Source organism: Heterodontus francisci, chromosome 41, assembly GCF_036365525.1.
Source record: "Heterodontus francisci isolate sHetFra1 chromosome 41, sHetFra1.hap1, whole genome shotgun sequence".
Taxonomy (NCBI): Eukaryota; Metazoa; Chordata; class Chondrichthyes; order Heterodontiformes; family Heterodontidae; genus Heterodontus; species Heterodontus francisci.
In genome coordinates this window covers 38,088,074-38,108,399 of record NC_090411.1, presented here as the reverse complement: position 1 = coordinate 38,108,399, position 20,326 = coordinate 38,088,074, and the positions used below count along the sequence as shown (strand labels likewise).

Sequence of the window (20,326 nt, the reverse complement as noted above, 5' to 3'; positions counted from 1 at the left end):
AGGTATGTGAAGAGCAAAAGATTGGTGAAGACAAATGTAGGTCCCTTCCAGTCAGAAATAGGGGAATTTATTATGGGGAACAAAGAAATGGCTGACTAACTAAATACATACTTTGGTTCTGTCTTCACAAAGGAGGACACCAATATCATAGCAGAAATGTTGGGGAACATGGGGTTAGTGAGACGGAGGAACTGAAGGAAATCCGTATTAGTAGAGAAATGGTGTTGGGGAATTGATGGGATTGAAGGCCAATAAATCCCCAGAGCCTGATAATCTACATCCCAGAGTACTTAAGGAAGTGGATGCATTGTTGCTCATCTTCCAAGATTCTGTAGACTCTGGAACAGTTCCTACAGATTGGAGGGTAGCTAATGTAACCCCACTATTTAAAAAGGGAGGTAGAAGAGAAAGCAGGGAATTATAGATCAGTCAGCCTGACGTCGGTCGTGGGGAAAATTCTAGAGTCCATTATCAAAGATTTTATAGCAGAGCACTTGGAGAACAGTGTTAGAATCGGACAGAGTCAGCATGGATTTACGAAAGGGAAATCATGCTTGACAAATCTACTAGAATTCTTCGAGGATGTAACTAGTAGAGTTGATGAGGGGGAGCCGGTAGATGTGGTTTGTTTGGATTTTCAGAAGGCTTTTGACAAAGTCCCACATAAGAGATTAGAGTGTAAAATTAAAGCGCATGGGATTGGGGGTAATGTATTGTGATGGATAGAAAATTGGTTGGCACAGGAAACAAAGAGTAGGAATAAATGGGTCTTTTTCCGAAAGGCAGGCAGTGACTAGTGGGGTACCGCAGGGATCGGTGCTGGGACCCCAGCTATTCACAATATATATTAATGATTTAGATGAGAGAACTAAATGTAATACCTCCAAATTTGCAGATGACCCAAAACTGGGTGGGAGAGTGAGTTGTGAGGAGGACGCAGAGAGGCTTCAGGGTGATTTGGACAAATTGAGTGAGCGGGCAAATGCATGGTAGATGCAGTATAATGTGGATAAGTGTGAGGTTATCCACTTTGGCAGCAAAAACAGGAAGGCAGATTATTATCTGAACGGCTATAAACTGAGAGAGGGGAATATGCAGTGAGACCTGGGTGTTCTCGTACACCAGTCGCTGAAGCTGAAGCATGCAGGTCCAACAGGCGGTAAAAAAGGCAATTGTATGTTGGTCTTCATAGCGAGAGGATTTGAATACAGGAGCAGGGATGTCTTGCTGCAATTCTACAGGGCCTTGGTGAGGCCACAGCTGGAATATTGTGTGCAGTTTTGGGCTCCTTATCTGAGGAAGGATGTTCTTGCTATACAGGGAGTGCAGCGAAGGTTTACCAGACTGATTCCTGGGATGGCGGGACTGATGTACGAGGAGAGATTGAGTCGGTTAGAATTCTATTCGCTGGAGTTCAGAAGAGTGAGGGGGGATCTCATAGAAACCTATAAAATTCTAACAGGACTTGACAGGGTAGATGCAGGAAGGATGTTCCGGATAGTGGGGGAGTCCAGAACCAGGGGTCATAGTCTAAGGATGTAGGGTAAACCATTCAGGACTGAGAGGAGGAGAAATTTCCTCACCCAGAGAATGGTGAGCCTGTAGAATTCGCTACCACAGAAAGCAGTTGAGGCCAAAACATTGTATGTTTTCAAGGAGTTGTTTGATATAGCTCTTGGGGTGAAAGGGATCAAAGGATATGGGGAGAAAGCATGAACAGGTTACTGAGTTGGATGATCAGCCATGATCATAATGAATGGCGGAGCAGGCTCAAAGGGCAGAATGGCCTACTCCTGCTCCTAGTTTCTATGTTTCTGTAGTAGCCGTGTGAAACAGCTAGCTTCACCTGTTCAAATTTTTGGGACACATTACCCTTCCAGGGTAATCTGAGATAGACTGGGCACTTTTCAGGGCCAAAACTGACTGCCTCCGTCGACCCTGATCAGATCATCTCTCGCTGTGTATCGTGCAAACTTTATGAAGGGTCTAAGATCCTGTTCTTTACAGACAGAAAGAACATGTACACACACTACACCTGTTTCAGCAGAACAAAATAAGTAACAGCCATTTGCTGGTTCATTCCAGGTCAATGCCACTTACTTTGTTTAGCTGAAAAAGGCACAATGTGTGTACAAAAACAAGAAATGCTGGATTCACTCAGCAGGTCTGGCAGCATCTGTGGAAAGAGAAGCAGAGTTAACGTTTCGGGTCAGTGACCCTTCTTCGGAACCTTCCGAAGAAGGGTCACTGACCCGAAACGTTAACTCTGCTTCTCTTTCCACAGATGCTGCCAGACCTGCTGAGTGAATCCAGCATTTCTTGTTTTTGTTTCAGATTTCCAGCATCCGCAGTATTTTGCTTTTATTACAATGTGTGTACATGTTCTTTCTATCTGCAAAGAACAGGGCCCTATGTATTAATATATGTAGCTTCCAGTAGACACAAGTGTGCCACAGACACGAATCCGGGATGGTGTGTTGCCTCCCTGGTACCAGGGTCAAGAGTGTCACTGGGGGCTGCAGAGCATCCTGAAGGGGGAGGGTGAACAGCCAGCAGTCGTGGTTCACATCAGAACCAACGACACCGGTAGAAAGAGGGATGTGGTTCTGCAGTCAGAATTTAGGGAGCTAGGTAAGAAATTAGCAAGCAGGGCCTCAAAAGTAGTCATCTCTGGAATACTGCCAGAGCCACGTACAAGTGAGTATAGAATTAGAAAGATAAGACAGATGAATGTGTGGCCGGAAAGATTGTGCAGGAGGGAAGGCTTTAGATTCCTGGGACATTGGGACCAGCTCTGGGGGAGATGGGACCTGTACAGACCAGACAGGTTGCACCTGACAGAGCCGGGACTGAGTTCCTTGCGGGACGTTTTGCTAGTGCTGTTGGGGAGGATTTAAACTAGTTTGGCAGGGGTGTGGGGAACCTGTGGGTAGACTCAGTTGGGACAAAATCAGAAATGAAAATGGAAGGCAGCAAATCAATGGATGAGTCTGGAAAACAGGGAACAAAGGTTAGAAAATTTAAAAAAAAGTTTGGCAGTGCTCAAGGGTATCTATTTTAATGCAAGGAGTATAGCAAATAAAGCAGATGAGCTGAGGGCACAGATAAACACCTGGCAGTATGATATCATAGCTATTAGAGAAACATGGCTTAAGGAGGGACAGGAATGACTGCTCAATGTTCCTGGTTACAGGGTTTTCAGACACGATAAGGAGGGGGAGTGGCAATTCTGGTCAACGAAACTATTCCAGCTGTGAGGAGGGATGATATGTTGGCAGGTTCATCAAATGAGGCTGTATGGATTGAGTGAAGGAACAAAAAAAGGGGCAATCATACCGCTGGGAGTGTAATATAGACCCACAAACAATCAGAGGGAGATAGAAATGCAGATATGTAGGCAAATCTCTGAAGTGCAAGAACAATAGGGTAGTAATAAGGAATTGTAACTACCCCCAATATTAACTGGGATTGTTTTTATTGTGAAAGGAATTGAGGGAGCAGAATTCCTGAGGTGCATTCAGAACGTTTTTGCCCAGTATGTAGCAAGTCCAACAAGAGAGGGCACAGTTTTAGACTTAGTTTTAGGAAATGGAGATGGGCAGGTGGAAGGAGTGGCAGTGGGAGAGCATTTTTGTGGGAGTGATCTTAATTCTGTCAGTTTTAACATAATTATGGGAAAGGACAGAGTTAGAACAGGAGTTAGAGTTCTCAATTGGGGCAAGGACAATTTTACTAAACTGAGGAGTGATTTAGCGAAAGTGGACTGGAAACAGCTACTTGAAGGTAAATCCGTGTCAGGGCAATGAGAGGCATTCAAAGGGGAGATTCAGGGGGTTCAGAGTAAACCTCTTCCAAAAAAGAAAAAGGGTGAGATGGCCAAATCTAGAACCCCATGGATGTCAAGGAGTTTAAAGGGTAAGGTAAGGCAAAAAAGGAAAGCTTATGTTCGATACTGAGAACTGAATACTACAGAAAGCTGAGAGGAGTATAGAAAGTGGAGGGGTGAAATCAAAAAGGAAGTTAGGAAAGCAAAGAGGGCATGAAAGAATATTGGCAAGAAAAATCAAGGTGAACCCAAAGATGTTTTATCAAAACATTAAGAATAAGCGGATAACTCAACTAAGGAGAGAGTAGGGTCCATAAAAGACCAAAAAGGTAACCTATGTGTAGGGGCGAAAGATGTTGGTATGGTTCTTGATGAATTCTTTGCGTCTGTCTTCACACAATAGGGGGACGATGCAGATATTGTAGTTGAGGAGGAGGGTGAAGTATTGGATGTGATAAACCTAGGGAGAGAGCAAGTATTAATGGGATTAGCATCCTTGAAAGTTGATAAATCATGGGGGCTGAATGAAATGTATCCCAGGCTGTTAAAAGAAATGAGAGGGAATAGCAGAAGGTCTGACCACCATTTTCCAGTCCTCACTGAATACAGGTGTGGTGCTGGAGGATTGGAGAACTACTAACGCTGTACCTCTATTTGAAAAGGGAGCGAAGGATAGACCGAATAATTATAGGCCAGTCAGTCTAATGTCCATATGGGCAAATTATTGTATCTATTCTGAGAGACAGGATAAACTGTCACTTGGAAAGGCACAGGTTAATCAAGGATAGTCAGCATGGATTTGTTTAGGGAAGATCTTGTCTGACCAACTTGATCGAATTTTTTGAAGAAGTAACAAGGAAGATAGATGAGGATAGTGCAGTTGATGTGGTCTACATGGATTTTAGCAAGGCTTTTTGATGAGGTCCCACATGGCAGACTAGTTAATAAAAATAAAATCCCATGGGATCCAGGGAAATGCAGCAAGGTGGGTACAAAATTGGCTCAGTGGCAGGAAACAAAGGGTAATTGTTGGCGGGTGTTTTTGCAACTGGAGGGCTGTTCCCTGTGCCATTCTGCAGGGCTCAGTACTGGGTCCCCTGCTTTTTGTAATATACAGTAAAGATTTGGATGTAAATGTAGGGGACATGATCAAGATGTTTGCAGACAACGCAAAGATTGGCCGTGTGGTGGATAGCGAGGAGGATAGCTGTAGGATGCAGGAAGATATTGATGGTCTGCTTAAATGGGCAGAAAAGTGGCAAATAGAATTCAACCTGGATAAGTGTGAGGTGATTCATTTGGGGCGGTCTAACAAGGCAACGGAATACACGATTAATGGAAAAATACTAAGAAATGTAGAGGAAGTGAGGGACCTTGGAGTGACTGTCCACAAATCCCTGAAGGTAGCAGGGCAGGTTGATGAGGTGGTTAAAAAAGCACATGGAATCTTTTCCTTTATTAGCCAAGGTATAGAATATAAGAGCAGGGAGGTTATGCTGGAACTATAGAACTCATTGGTTAGGCCACAACTTGAGTACTGTTTGCATTTCTGGTCGCCTGATTACAGAAAGGATGTAATTGCACTAGAGAGGGTACAGAGATTTACAAGGATGTTGCCAGGACTGGAAAAATGCAGCTATGAGGAAAGATTGAATAGGCTGGAGTTGTTCTCCTTGGAACAGAGAAGGCTGAGGGGAGATCTGATTGAAATGCACAAAATTTTGAGGGGTCTGGATAGAATGAAGGTGAAGGGCCTATTCACCTTGGAGAGGTCAGTGACTAGGGGGCAGATTTAAAGTGATTGGTAGAAAAATTAGAGGGGAGATGAGGGAAAAACTTCTTCACCCAGAGGGTAGTGGGTGTCTGAAATTCACTGCCTGAAAGGGTAGTTGAGGCAGAAACACTCAACTCATTCAAAAGGAGTTGGGATATGCACCTCAAGTGCCGTAATCTCCAGGGCTACGGACCAAATGCCAGAAGGTGGGATCAAAATGGGTGGATCATTTTTCGGCTGGCACAGACAGGATGGGCCAAGTGGCCTCTTTCTGTATCTTGAACCTTCTATTATTCTATGAATGCCTTGACCATTCAGAGTCAAGCTGCCTGATTTTAAGTTTCAAACAGAGCTTGGCAGTTAACTCAGTCACCATAAACAAGTGCATTCTCCGTGGCAATGTCACTACCAATCAATCAACACTCTCTTCTCCATGTAGTATGAATTTGTTGCTTCCCTTACATTGGTATTCTTGCGAATTATCCTGATGAGTGCAAGACAAAAAGCTTTGACAAAATGTATGTTTTCAGCAATATTCAACTTTCTATATGCTGCTATATTGCCTCATACTGGACCAAATATTTCTCACTAGCCTCCATTGAGACATCTTTATTGAATGCTCTCTGAAAATCCACATAAACTACATTTACTGGATTCTACTCCTTTTCTGAACTCATTTTTTAAAATAACTACTTAAACCTGTTGTGCATAATTTGGCTTTAACAAAAGCATACTGGTTGTCCTTAATTAACCTTTGCATTTCTAAATACTCACTAGTTTTATCTCTAATTTGGATCCCAGAAGTTGCCCAAAACTGACATTAGACTAACTGGTCTAATTAGCTAGTGTATCCAACTCTTTTCTTGAACAAAAGTATTACGTTGGCTAGTCTCTAGTACATTTGGTCAGTGGAAATTTCCACCCATTACCACATTATATTTCTATATTAATAATTATAAACTAAGCTATATGTGTCCAGCTTTGGGAGAACATAACTGAAATTAACATTTAACTGTGCCTTCCCAATGATGCAATTAATTAAAGCAGCATGTAGCCAAGCCACATAGATCAAAGTCCTAAGTTTGATTTTCTGAATTTTATTTATTCGTTCGTGGGATGTAGGTGTCTCTGACAAGGCCAGCATTTATTGCACATCCCTAATTGCCTTTGAAGGTGGCAGTGAATCACATTCTTGAACTGCTGCAGTCTGTGTGGCTGCAGCATCCACAATGCTGTTACAAAAAAAAGTCTAACAGTTTGATGCAACTGAGTGGCATGCTAGGCTATTTCAAGGGGCAGTTAGGCATCAATGACGTTGATGTGGGTGTGGCGTTACACGAAGGACAGTCTGGATAAGGATGGCAGGTTTTCTTCCTTTTAAAGGACATTTGTGAACCGAAATGGGTTTTTACAACAATCCTTTACTATTACTGATGCTAGCTTTTTATTTCAGATTTATTTAATTAATTTAAATTCCCCAGCTGCTGTGGTGGTGAACTCATAGGCATTAGTTCAAGCCTCTGGATCACTAGTCCAGTAGTACTCTCTGGATTACTCCTGGTGCTAGTGAGTATGGGAATAGGAGGATAGAGCAGATGAAAGCATGGCTGAAGACATGGTGCAGGAGGGAGGGCTTTATTTTCCTGGATCACTGGGTCTGTTTCTGGTGAAGGTGGGACCTGTACAAGTCGGACGGGTTGCACCTGAACGGGACCAACGTCCTTGCAGTGAGGTTTGTTAGTGCTGTTGGTGGGGGCGGGGGGGTTAAACTAATTTGGCAGGGGGATGGGATACAGAGTGGAGGTACAGTAGGGGGTGATGCACAGCCAAATATAGAAGAGAAACTGAGTCAGTCTGGAAGGCAGAGCAAATACAGACCTGTTAAGGCACAAGCGAATAATGCAAAGCTGGATTGCATCTATTTTAACGCAAGGAGCCTTACAAGTAAGGCAGATGAATTGAGGGCGTTGATTATCACATGGGAATATGATCTTATTGCTATCACAGAGACATGGTTGATGGAAGGGCAGGACTGGCAGCTCAATATTCCAGGATATAGAATCTTCAGGTGTGACTGGGGTGGGGGGGAATGTGTAAAAGAGGTGTTGGCATTGCACTGTTGGTCAAGGAGTCAATTACTGCAATAAGGAGGGATGATATCTTGGGTTCCTCAAATGAGGCCACATGGGTAGAACTTAAAAACAAAAAGGGGGCAATCACTTGGCTGGGAATGTACTACAGGCCTCCAAACAGTCAAGGAGAGATTGAGGAGCAGATATGTAGGCAAATCTCAGAGGTGTAAAAGTAATAGGGGATTTCAACTTCCCCAATGTAAACTGGGATAGTCTTAGTGCAAAAGGCTTAAAGGGGGTGGAATTCTTAAAGTGCATCCAGGAGAGCTTTTTGAGCCAGCACGTAGAAAGTCCTAAAAGAGAGGGAGCAGTACTGGACCTAATCTTAGGGAATGAAGCCAGATTGGCAAATGGAATTTAATGCAGACAAGTGTGAAGTGATGCATTTTGGGACGTTAAACCAGGGCAGGACATATGCAGTGAATGGCAGGGCCCTGGGGAGTGTTGTTGAGCAGAGAGACCTTGGGGTGCAAGTTCATAGTTCCCTGAAAGTGGCAACACAGGTAGACAGGGTGGTGAAGAAAGCGTATGGCATGCTTGCCATCATCGGCCGAGGCATTGAGTACAAGAGTTGGGACGTCATGTTGCAGTTGTACGTGACGTTGGTTAGGCCGCATTTGGAATACTGTGTGCAGTTCTGGTCGCTGCACTACAGGAAAGATGTGATTAAGCTACAGAGGGTGCAGAAAAGATTCACAAGCATGTTGCCTGGTTTGGAGGGCTTGGGTTATAAAGAGAGATTGGATAGGCTGGGTCTGTTTTCCCTGGAGTCAAGGAGGCTGAGAGGGGACATGATGGAGGTATATAAAATTATGAGAGGCATAGATAAGGTAGATAGCCAGTCTGTTTCCCATGGTAGGGGTGACTAAAACTAGAGGGCATAGATTTAAGGTGAGAAGGAGGAAGTTTAAAAGGGATCAAGGGGGTAAATTTTTCAAACAAAGAATAGTGGTTATCTGGAATGAGCTGCCAGAGGAGGTGGTGGAGGCAGGAACAGTAGTAACATTTAAGAGGCATCTGGACAGGTACTTGAATGAGCAAGGCATAGAAGGATATGGAATTAATGCAGGCAGGTGGGACTAGTATAGATAGGCATTATGGTCGGCATGGACGCGGTGGGCCGAAGGGCCTGTTCCTATGCTGCATGACTCTGACGAGTGGTAGAAGTGTCAGTGGGGAACATTTCGGGGATAGTGACCATAACTCTGTAAGATTTAAGGTAGTTATTGAAAAGGACAAAGATGGACCAGAAATAAAGGTACTGAATTGGGGGAAGGCCAATTTCAATATGATAAAACAGGATCTGCCCAAAGTGGACTGGGAGCAGCTACTTGTAGGAAAGTCTACATCAGACCAGCGGGAGTCATTCAAAAAGAAAATAGTGACAGTTCAGGGCCAACATATTCCCATAAAGGTGAAGGGTAAACAGAGAAACATAGAAAATAGGAGCAGGAGTAGGCCATTTGGCCCTTCGAGCCTGCTCCGCCATTCATTATGATCATGGCTGATCATCCAACTCCGTAGCCTATTCCCGCTTTAGCCTCATATCCTTTGATACCTTTTGCCCCGAGAGCTATATCTAACTCCTTTTTGAAAACATACAATGTTTTGGCCTCAACTGTTTTCTGTGGTAGCGAATTCCACAGGCTCACCACTCTGGGTGAAGAAATTTCTCCTCATCCCAGTCCTGAAAAGTTTACCCTGTATCCTTAGACTATGACCCCTGGTTCTTGACTCCCCCACCAACGGGAACATCCTTCCTTCATCTACCCTGTCAAGTCCTGTTAGAATTTTATAAGTTTCTATGAGATCCCCCCTCACTCTTCTGAACTCCAGCGAATATAATCCTAACCGACTCAATCTCTCCTCATACGTCAGTCCTGCCATCCCAGGAATCGGTCTGGTAAACCTTCGCTGCACTCCCTCCTATAGCAAGAACATCCTTCCTCAGATAAGGAGACCAAAACTGCATACAATATTCCAGGTGTGGTCTCACCAAGGCCATAATTGCAGCAAGACATCCCTGTTTCTGTACTCTAATTCTCTCGCTATGAAGGCCAACATACCATTTGCCTTTTTTACCGCCTGTTGCACCTGCATGCTTACCTTCAGCGACTGGTATACGAGAACACTCGGGTCTCGCTGCATATTCCCCTCTCTGTTTATAGCCGTTCAGATAATCTGCCTTCCTGTTTTTGCTACCAAAGTGGATAACCTCACATTTATCCACATTATATTGCATCTACCATGCATTAGCCCGCTCATCCAACTTGTCCAAATCACCCTGAAGCCTCTCTGCATCCTCCTCACAACTCACCCTCCCACCCAGTTTTGTGTCATCTGCAAGTTTGGAGATATTGCATTTAGTTCCCTCATCTAAATCGTTAATATATATTGTGAATAGCTGGGGTCCTAGCACCGATCCCTGCGGTACCCCACTAGTCACTGCCTGCCATTCGGAAAAAGACCCATATATCCCTACTCTTTGTTTCCTGTCCAACCGATTTTCTGTCCATCGCAACACACTACCCCCAATCCCATGCGCTTTAATTTTGCACGCTAACCTCTTATGTGGGACTTTGTCGAAAGCCTTCTGAAAGTCCAAATAAACCACAACCACTGACTTCCCCCCTCATCAACTCTACTAGTTACATCCTCGAAGAATTCTATTAGATTTGTCCAGCATGATTTCCCTTTCGTAAATCCATGCTGACTCTGTCCGATTCTAACACTGTTCTCCAAGTGCTCTGCTATAAAATCTTTGATAATGGACTCTAGAATTTTCCCCACTACCGACGTCAGGCCGACTGGTCTATAATTCCCTGCTTTCTCTCGTCCTCCCTTTTTAAATAGTGGGGTTACATTAGCTACCCTCCAATCTTAGGAACTGTTCCAGAGTCTATAGAATCTTGGAAGATGACCACCAATGCATCCATATTTCTAGGGCCACTTCCTTAAGTACTCTGGGATGCATGCCATCAGGCTCTGGGGATTTACTGGCCTTCAATCCTACCAATTTCCCCAACACCATTTCTCTACTAATACTGATTTTTTTCCGTTCTTCTCTCTCACTAAGCCCTGTGTTCCCCAACATTTCTGATATGATATTTGTGTCCTCCTTTGTGAAGACAGAACCAAACTATGTATTTAATTGGTCAGCCAATTCTTTGCTCCCCATAATAAATTCCCCTGTTTCTGACTGTAAGGGACCTACATTTGTCTTCACCAATCTTTTTCTCTTCACATACCTATAGAAACTTTTAGTCAGTTTTTATGTTCCCTGCAAGCTTGCTCTCATACTCCATTTTCCCCTTCTTAAATCAATCCCTTGGTTCTCCTTTGCTGAATTCTAAACTGCTCCCAATCCTCAAGTCTGTTTTTCCTTGCAAATTTATGTGCCTCTGGGTAGGACTAACAAGTCCAGGGAAACCTGGATGTCAAGAGATATAGAGGATTGGATAAAGGGGGGAAAAAAAGGCTTATGGCAGATTCAGAGGGCTGAAACTGCATAGGCTTCGGAGTATAGAAAGTGTAGGGGGGTACTTAAAAAAAAAAAGTAATTAGGAGAGTTAAGAGTGGGCATGAAAAAACACTGGTGGGCAAGATAAAGGAAAATCTCAAGGCGTTTTATAGGTATATTAAGGGCAAGAGGATAACCAGGGAACGAGTAGGGCCCATTTGGGACCAAAGTGGCAATCTGTGTGTGGAGACGGAGGTGAGGTTTTAAATTATTACTTTTCATCTGTGTTCACTATGGAGAAGGACGATGTAGGTGTCGCGATCAGGGAGGGGGATTGTGATATACTTGAACATATTGGCATTGAAAGGGAGGAGGTTTTAGGGGGCTTAAAAGTGGATAAATCCCCAGGCCCAGATGAGATGTATCCCAGGCTGCTATGTGAGGCAAGGGATGAGATTGCAGGGGTTCTGACACAAATTTTCAAATCCTCTCTGGCTACAGGAGAGAGGGGCTTGAAGACTGGAGGACAGTGAATGGGGTACCATTATTCAAGAAGGGTAGTAGGGATAAACCAGGTAGTTGCAGGCCAGTGGGTCTAACATCAGTAGTCGGGAAACTATTGGAAAAAATTCTGAGGGACAGGATTAATCTCCACTTGGAGAGGCAGGGATTAATCAAGGATAGTTAGCATAGCTTTGTCAGGGGGTGATCATGTCTAACAAATTTGATTGAATTTTTCGAGGAGGTGACTAGGTGTGTAGATGAGGGTAAAGCAGTTGATGTAGTCAACTTTTGATAAGGTCCTGCATGAGAGATTGGTCAAGATGGTAAGAGCCCATGGGATCCAGGGCAATTTAACAAATTAGATCCAAAATTGGCATAGTGGCAGGAGGCAGAGGGTGATGGTTGAGGGTTGTACTTGCGATCGGAAGCCTGTGGCCAGTGATGTACCGCAGGGATCGGTGTTGGGACCCTTGCTGTTTGTAGTGTACATTAATGATTTAGACGTGAATATAGCAGGTATGATCAGTAATTTCACAGTAAGATGAGACGAAAATCGGTGGTGTCCGAAATAGTGAGGAGGAAAACCTTCGATTACAGGACGATATAGATGGGCTGGTAAGATGGGCAGAGCAATGGCAAATGGAATTTAATCCTGAGAAGTGTGAGGTGATTCATTTTGGGAGGACTAACAAGGCAAGGGAATATACAATGTGTGATAGAAACTGCAGAGGGTCAGAGGCACCTTGGTGTACTTGTCCATAGATCACTGAAGGCAGCAGCACAGGTAGATAAGGTGGTTAGGAAGGCATATTGGCTACTTGCCTTTATTAGCCAAGGCATAGAATACAAGAGCAGGGAGGTTATGATGGAGCTGTATAAAACACTAGTTAGGCCACAGCTAGAGTACCATGTATAATTCTGGGCACCACACTATAGGAAGGATGTGATTGCACTGGAGAGGGTGCAGAGGAGATTCACCAGGATGTTGCCTGGGCTGGAGCGTTTCAGCTATGAAGAGAGACTGGATAGGCTAAGGATATTTTCCTTATAGCAGAGAAGGCTGAGGGGCGACCTGATTGAGGTATACAAAATTATGAGGGGCATAGAATGGGTCGATAGGAAGAAACTTTTTTCCTTAGCGGAGGTGCTAATAACCAGGCGGCATAGATTTAAGGTAAGGTGCAGGAGGTTTAGAGGGTATTTGAGGAAAAGAATTTTCACCCAGAGGGTGGTTGTAATCTGGACACACTGCCTGAAGGGGTGGTAGAGGCAGGAATCCTCAACATTTAAGAAATATTTAGATGAGCACTTGAAACGCCATAGCATACAAGTCTACGGGCCAAAATGGGATTAGAATATATAGTGCTTGATGGCCAGCATGGACACGATGGGCTGAAAGGCCTGTTTCTGTGTGCTGTATAACTCTATGACTCTATAATATGACCACTGTTCCCCATGATCTAGCTGATGGTGCCCCTACAACCAGACTACAATTATTGACCTCTGCATCCTTGGGTTGGTGTGGAGAAATTCAGGCAAGTTCCTCCTCTTGATGGCTATTCAATATCCTCTGCTAGAAAGTGTGTGCACAGAGGGTGAAGGCAAGATCTGGATGGACTGTGATGCCCTGCATAGTTGAACAGTCTGCTGATGGTCTGTCAGCATATATGAAACTCTCCTAGTAAGAATTAGCATCTTCAGAAAAGGGGAAAACAAGTAATGTCTTCTTTGGCCTCCTTGTCTCGAGAGACAATGGGTAAGCGCCTTTGGATGGTCAGTGGTTTGTGGAGCAGTGCCTGGAGTGGTTATAAAGGACAATTTTAGAGTGACAGACTCTTCCACAGGCGCTGCAGATAAAATTGGTTGTCGGGGCTGTTGCACAGTTGGTTCTCTCCTTGCACTTCTGTCTTTTTTTCCTGACAACTGCTAAGTCTCTTCGACTTGCCACTCTTCAGCCCCGCCTTTATGACTGTTGGCCAACTCTGGCGATCACTGGCAACTGACTCCCACGACTTGTGGTCAATGTCACAGGACTTCATGTCGCGTTTGCAGACTTCTTTAAAGCGGAGACGTGGATGGCCGGTGGGTCTGATACCAGTGGCGAGCTCGCTGTACAATGCGTCTTTGGGGATCCTGCCATCTTCAATGAGACTCACATGGCCAAGCCATCTCAAGCGCCGCTGGCTCAGTAGGATGTATATGCTGGGGATGTTGGCCTCGAGAATTTCCGCGTTGGAGATATGGTCCTGTCACCTGATACCAAGGATTCTCCGGAGGCAGCGAAGATGGAATGAGTTGAGATGTCCTTCTTGGCTGACGTACGTTGTCCAGGCCTCACTGCCGTAGAGCAAGGTACTGAGGAGACAGGCTTGAAACACTCGGACTTTTGTGTTCCATGTCAGTGTGCCATTTTCCCACACCCTCTTGGCCAGTCTGGACATAGCAGCGGACGCCTTTGCCATGTGCTTGCTGATTTTCTGCATCGAAAGACAGATTACTGGTGATAGTGGATGGAGCCTAGGTAGGTGAACTCTTGAACCACTTCCAGAGCGTGGTCACCGATATTGATGGATGGAGCATTTCTGACGTCCTGTCCCATGATGTTCGTTTTCTTGAGGCTGACGGTTAGGTCAAATTTGTTGCAGGCAGCCGCATTCCTGTTGATGAGTCTCTGCAGACACTCTTCAGTGTGGGATGTTAATGCAGCATCGTCAGCAAAGAAGAGTTCTCTGATGAGGACTTTCCGTACTTGGTCTTCACTCTAAGAAGGGCAAGGTTGAACGACCTGCCATCTGATCTTGTGTAGTGGAAAATTCCTTTTTCTGAAGACTTGAACGCATGTGAGAGCAGCAGTGAGAAGAAGATCCCAAGCAGTGTAGGTGCGAGAACACAGCCCTGTTTCACGCCACTCAGGATAGGAAAGGGGTCTGATGAGGCACGCTGAATTGTGCTTTTCATATTGTCATGAAATGAGGTGATGATACTTGGTAGCTTTGGACATCTGATCTTTGCTAGTAGTCTGAAGAGACCACGTCTGCTGACGAGGTCAAAGGCTTTGGTGAGATCATTGAAAGTAACGTAGAGGGGCATCTGTTGTACCCGGCATTTCTCCTGTAGCTGGTGAAGGGAGAACAGCATGTCAATGGTGGATCTCTCTGCTCAAAGGCCACACTGTGCCTCAGGGTAGACACGCTCAGCCAGCTTCTGGAGCCTGTTTAAAACGACTCGAGCGAAGATTTTCCCTACTATGCTGAGCAGGGAGATTCCACGGTAGTTGTTGCAGTCACCACGGTCATCCTTGTTCTTATGGAGGGTGATGATATTGGCATCGTGCATGTCCTGTGGTACCGTTCTCTCATCCCAGCACAGGCAAAGCAGTTCATGGAGTGCTGAGAGTATAGCAGGCTTGGCACTCTTGATTATTTCAGGGGTAATGCCGTCCTTTCCAGGGGCTTTTCCACTGGCTAGAGAATCAATGGCATCATGGAGTTCTGATTTTGTTGGCTGTTCTTTGTCCAGCTCATCCATGACTAGCAGAGACTGGGCTGCATTGAGGGTGATGTCAGTGACAACATTTTTCCCTGGAATACAGTTCGAGGTAGTGCTCCACCCAGCGGTCCATTTGCTTGCGTTGGTCAGTGATCGTGTTTGCTGATTTAGACTTGAGGGGGGCGATCTTCTTGATGGTTGGCCCAAAAGCTCTCTCAATGCCATCATACATTCTTCTGGTGTCAGAGGCCAGCTGAATACGACTGCATAGGTGTTGCCAGTAGTCATTTGCACAGCGCCTGGCTGTTCTTTGTGCAGTGCTTCTGGCTGCTTTTAAGTGCTATGGATGTTAACTCGCTGAGGGCTTTCTTGTTGTTCAACAGTGCAGTGCGCTTAGCAGCTATGACTGGTTCCAGCTCTTCAAAGTGAGATTGAAACCAGTCTGCATTCTGCTTCTCACGTTTGCCAAAGGTGGTCATTGCTGAGTCATAAATGGCGTCTCTGATGTGGGCCCACTTCGTCTCTGCATCCCCTGCAGGAGTGTTTTGAAGGGCTTTTTCAAGTGAATTTAGAAACTTATGTAACAGCTGTGGATAAGAAATTCTGTTAGTGTTGATGCATGGGTGGCCCTTCTGCTTGGAGTGATGTAGCTTCTTTGGTTTGAGTCTAACTTTGCTGCACACCAGGGAGTGGTCAGTGTCACAGTCCGCACTGTGGAAGCTGCGTGTGATTTGGACACTGTTTATAGAGGCTCGCCTTGTGACGATGAGGTCCATTTGGTGCCAACGATGTGATCTTGGGTGTCTCCATGAAATCTGGTGACAGGGTTTAGTGTGAAATAACGAGTTGGTGATGCAGAGGTTGTGATAGGTACACAACTCCAGCAGTCTCTGTCTATTCTCATTCATTCTTCCAATGTCATAGCCCCCAAGGCAGTTGGGCCATGAGTCATGGTCGGCCCCAACCCTGGCGTTAAAGTCCCCCAGCAGGAACAAATGTTCGGTATTAGGAATGCTACTAATGATATTATGGAGTTCCTCGTAGAACTGGTCTTTAACTTCAGGTCACTGTATAATGTAGATTTGAACTTGAGTAGGATTTTAAAATCAAAATGCCAGCCATAACTGGAGCGTGACTTAAACACTCAGCCTATGAATTTAATCTTACAGTAGTTTTTTTTTTTAAAGAGATACAGCACTGAAACAGGCCCTTCGGCCCACCGAGTCTGTGCTGACCATCAACCACCCATTTATACTAATCCTACACTAATCCCATATTCCTACCACATTCCCACCTGTCCCTATATTTCCCTACCACCTACCTATACTGGGGGCAATTTATAATGGCCAATTTACCTATCAACCTGCAAGTCTTTGGCAAGTAACTAAGAATGCAAGCCTCATTTATTTCTCATTCACATCCTTGTAATTCCAGGGCGTGGAAGATGCGTTCTACACACTGGTGCGAGAAATTCGCAAATACAAAGAGAAGATCAGCAAAAATGGTAAAAAGAAGAAAAAGCCCTCCAAAAAAAAGTGCATAATTCTTTAAAATAATGTGCAAGACTTATAATCCTTGGAGTTTAGGACCATGTATCAGAAGGAAGAAAACAAATTGAAGTACATCTCCTCCCCACTGAAAGTGAACAAATGCAGAGAAAACAAAACTAGAAATGTTGCAATTTTTGCTTTTTAAGCATCCAGATTCTCATTAAAATTGCAGTTTATTGACAGGGCAAAAAATAGCCTGTGTGGAATGGCAATGGCACATGGAGGCATATATCTCGATACTGCCAATATTAATTAGGATGCCAAACATTAAACAGCATCTGTGAGAAAATCAGTAGAACACTGAATTCCAAAGCTGATCTTTCTGGTTATACAGGAAATGTGTGCTCTGTCCCAATATCATTGCAAATTCCAAGCTTTTTACACCATACAGGTTGAGAGATGCTCAGACATTTTCTGTTTTGGTCTGATGGCCAAAATTAGGGAAAAAGACACAAGTCAGCCCACTGCACAGTGCAATGCATAATTTCTGCTTTTAGATGCTCTGGAAATCACTGGTAGACTGTGAGCACTGTATCATTTTAGTCTGCTGGCCTATTCTCTTCCCATCCCCTCATTATTTAAACACCTGCTACCCCAATGCAACAGATTCCACATAAACAAACCTTGCATGTTAGTTGTGTTGATGCTATTGAGGAATATTAAGTCACTGTCATATTTATTGCAAATATGAAAAGATCTCAAACACCGTTTTCATGGATACAATCTAGATTGCAAGTTCCTTTTTTTAAAAAAAAGTACTGGCTGTCTCATTTTAAGTGCAGCCAGGTAGTAGATGTGTAAGTATATGTGGCTGTTTTTATGTGTTTGTGCCAAATTTGTGAGCGGATTCAAAATGTCAACCATTCTGGAAGATGGCCGGCTAGCAGATAGCAATTGGACTCTGGTTCCAAAGGATCCGAGACATGCTTGATCTTCATTCCTGCTATCTGCCATTGAGCAAGATTCGCAGTTCCCCACTTGGACCAGTCAGTGGAACACTGTACCAAATCAAAGTCTCCAAATGCACAGGAGATGCAGTTCTATTTTGCAACATCCCATTCTATGGAAGCACAGCTTCTGTCAACAGTTACAAATGCTGTTAATGATAGCTATAAAGTCTGTGGCCTAAATCATTCATTCTTCACAAACAAAGAAGACAGTACTGTCGTGAGAAGCAGTAATAGGCAGTCCTCCTTCAACAATGAGAACATATAAATCTTCAAATAACTGGTGAATCGCTGCCACCTGCTGCATGTTTCACACACTTCTTTAACCTCCACAGATATATTAAAGCCACTTAGATCAAATTGAACAAGATCTTTGTTGTAAAAGCATTCTACAAATGTTCCATTTTATTATACTATTAATTTCACCCAAAAATAATCAATGGTTTATTTAGCAAAAATAAGTGATGCTCCACATCAAGAAACACCTAATTTTCATGACAAATTGCAGATCAAGTCTTTGATCTTTTTTTACCATGTATCTGTGTCAGGCAGTGAAGCCAAAGAAATGGGAACTCAGTTTTTTTTAAATTGTGCAGCGGGGGGGGGGGGGGGGGGGGGGCGGTGGTAGGGGGAAATCACTAACTTTCAAATTTACCAAATATATTCCTCCTTTGTATAAATGCATTATTAAAAATGCAACTATTCTTCATACTGAGTAAAAGTGTAGTTGTTGTGGCCAATGGGGCTCCTATACCCATTTTGCATTCCCTACAAACTCGGATTATAAAAGATGTGATGTTTGAAGAATGACTGTTGTATCTCCTCCATTTTGTGCATTGACTAACAAGTACTCTGCAACTCTGGTCATCCCCTCCATATCCAGTATAAGACTGTAAATTGTTACTTGGTGCATCAATCATATGATTTATTCCTCATTTAATCTACCAAAGGGCATGATACACATATGACAGTAGAGTAACCATTTATTCCACAGACAATGACCTGGTGACACAAGTGGCAAAAGACAGAGGGTGGAAGTTTGCCAGGCAAGGGGATGAAGGTTAGGGTGTGCGCGTGGAGTTAAATTCTCTAAAAGTGACGTCTGGTCAGGGTCCTAACATCATCCTACTCTCTTCTACGTTTCACTGGGGTCGTTTCAGAGGTGAGCGGGAACCTCCTTGGATCTCTTGGGGAAACCAATTAAGACACTTAAAAAACAGTACTTAATTAGCTTTTTAACCCTCAATTCTGGGTTTAACAGCAAGACATCTGTTTTTTGACCTGTCAACAACGCGCCAGGGTTGCCCAGCCAAGTGCTGAGCAGGGAGAACTTCTTCAGTAAAACTGACAAAGCTGGTAAGGCTTTGATTGATAAAACTGAAAGCTTCAGCCATGGCCTGGTGTGAGGCTGCTGACGATAGTACTTTCTCAGAGATGAAGTGCTATCAATGCTTGGTACGCGAGTCCAACTTCTCGGGAGGCACTTCACCTGTCTCGTACTTCGCTCACCTTAAGCTGCACTTCCCTGCTGCCTCCTTCACCACAGCATGGGAGTAGCTTATGCAGTTCCACCTTGCACCTCTGATAAGGGACAAGAGGGAAGCAAAACCAGCAAGACCAGCAGTGGCATCAGCTGCCTTCTCTTTAGCTGCACACTCTTCTACAGGGCAGAGGGGATAAATACTGAGATTCAGCTGAAAGGAGGGGGGACTCCCAACACAAGGTCTACAGATCAGCTCCCTCGACATTTAAGCACCAGTACCTCAGGCTCTTACAGCAGGTCACTGCTGATATCTTCAGCCTCCTGGAAGAAGAGCTCCTTCCTAGTGAAGCAGATGGGCACATATTGCCAGTGGCCGATTGAGGTGCAAGTAATTGGAGGCCACCCCCACGCCCCTCCACCCACTTCTGGATCACTGACTCTCATTAACGTTGTGTGCTCTCTTCTGCAAGGAGAAAAAGCAGAGCGATGAGAGTGTTCATAATGGCTTATGTGGAGAGGAAGGAAGGAAGGGCAACATTTGTGGAAGGTGACTGAGAGGGTAATAGGATTAGTGAGAGTCTCGCTTGCTCAGATGGGAATATGAGGTGCCTGCAGAAAATGAAATGAGTAGAGCTGCAAGGTCTGTTGTCCTGAGGAGTGCTGTGCAGGAGGTTGCTGGAAAAGTCAGAGTATAGGACCTAGCACCTGAAAGTGTTATGCTACTCACCTGTCATGCTCTCGAGATCCTGGATCTTCTTGGTGCACTGTCTCCAGGTTGGAGGGACCACCTCTACTGCTGACTTCCTCGATCACTTCCATCCTCGCCTGCTTGGTTGGAGAGACTGACTTCTTCCATTCTTGGGAGAGCTTTCCCCCCCACCCCCCGCAGCCCTCCAGATCCTGTAGCAGGACCTCCAGGTGATAAGAGTGGCCTTCCCAGGGCCCCCAGTCCTGTAGTTGCTGCAGTCTCAAAAATCCAAGTGCTAGCCAGCCATTCTAACCCGTGTCGTGGTTCTTTTTTAATTAGAAATCCTTCCTTTGACAGAATGGATGCATCATCCTGCCTGTCTTCCACAACTGGCAGGCGGGTTACTAATGCTGTGGCTCAATTAAAAAGCCTCGGCAAAGCCCACTCCAGCTGTCAACATTTGGCCAAGGACT

At 44.5% G+C, this 20,326-nt stretch overlaps 1 protein-coding gene across 2 annotated transcripts in view; it reads left to right on the top strand.

Moving 5' to 3' along the window:
- LOC137353510 (GTPase KRas-like) overlaps positions 1 to 18,280 on the top strand; it is a 48,832-nt gene extending 30,552 nt beyond the window's left edge. For both annotated transcript variants that reach the window (XM_068019895.1, XM_068019894.1), the window contains exon 5: positions 16,620 to 18,280. In XM_068019895.1, the coding sequence (XP_067875996.1) occupies positions 16,620 to 16,736 (117 nt within the window). In that variant the 3' untranslated portion in view covers positions 16,737 to 18,280. The remainder of the gene's footprint in view (positions 1 to 16,619) is intronic.
- The last annotated feature ends 2,046 nt before the right edge of the window (positions 18,281 to 20,326 follow it).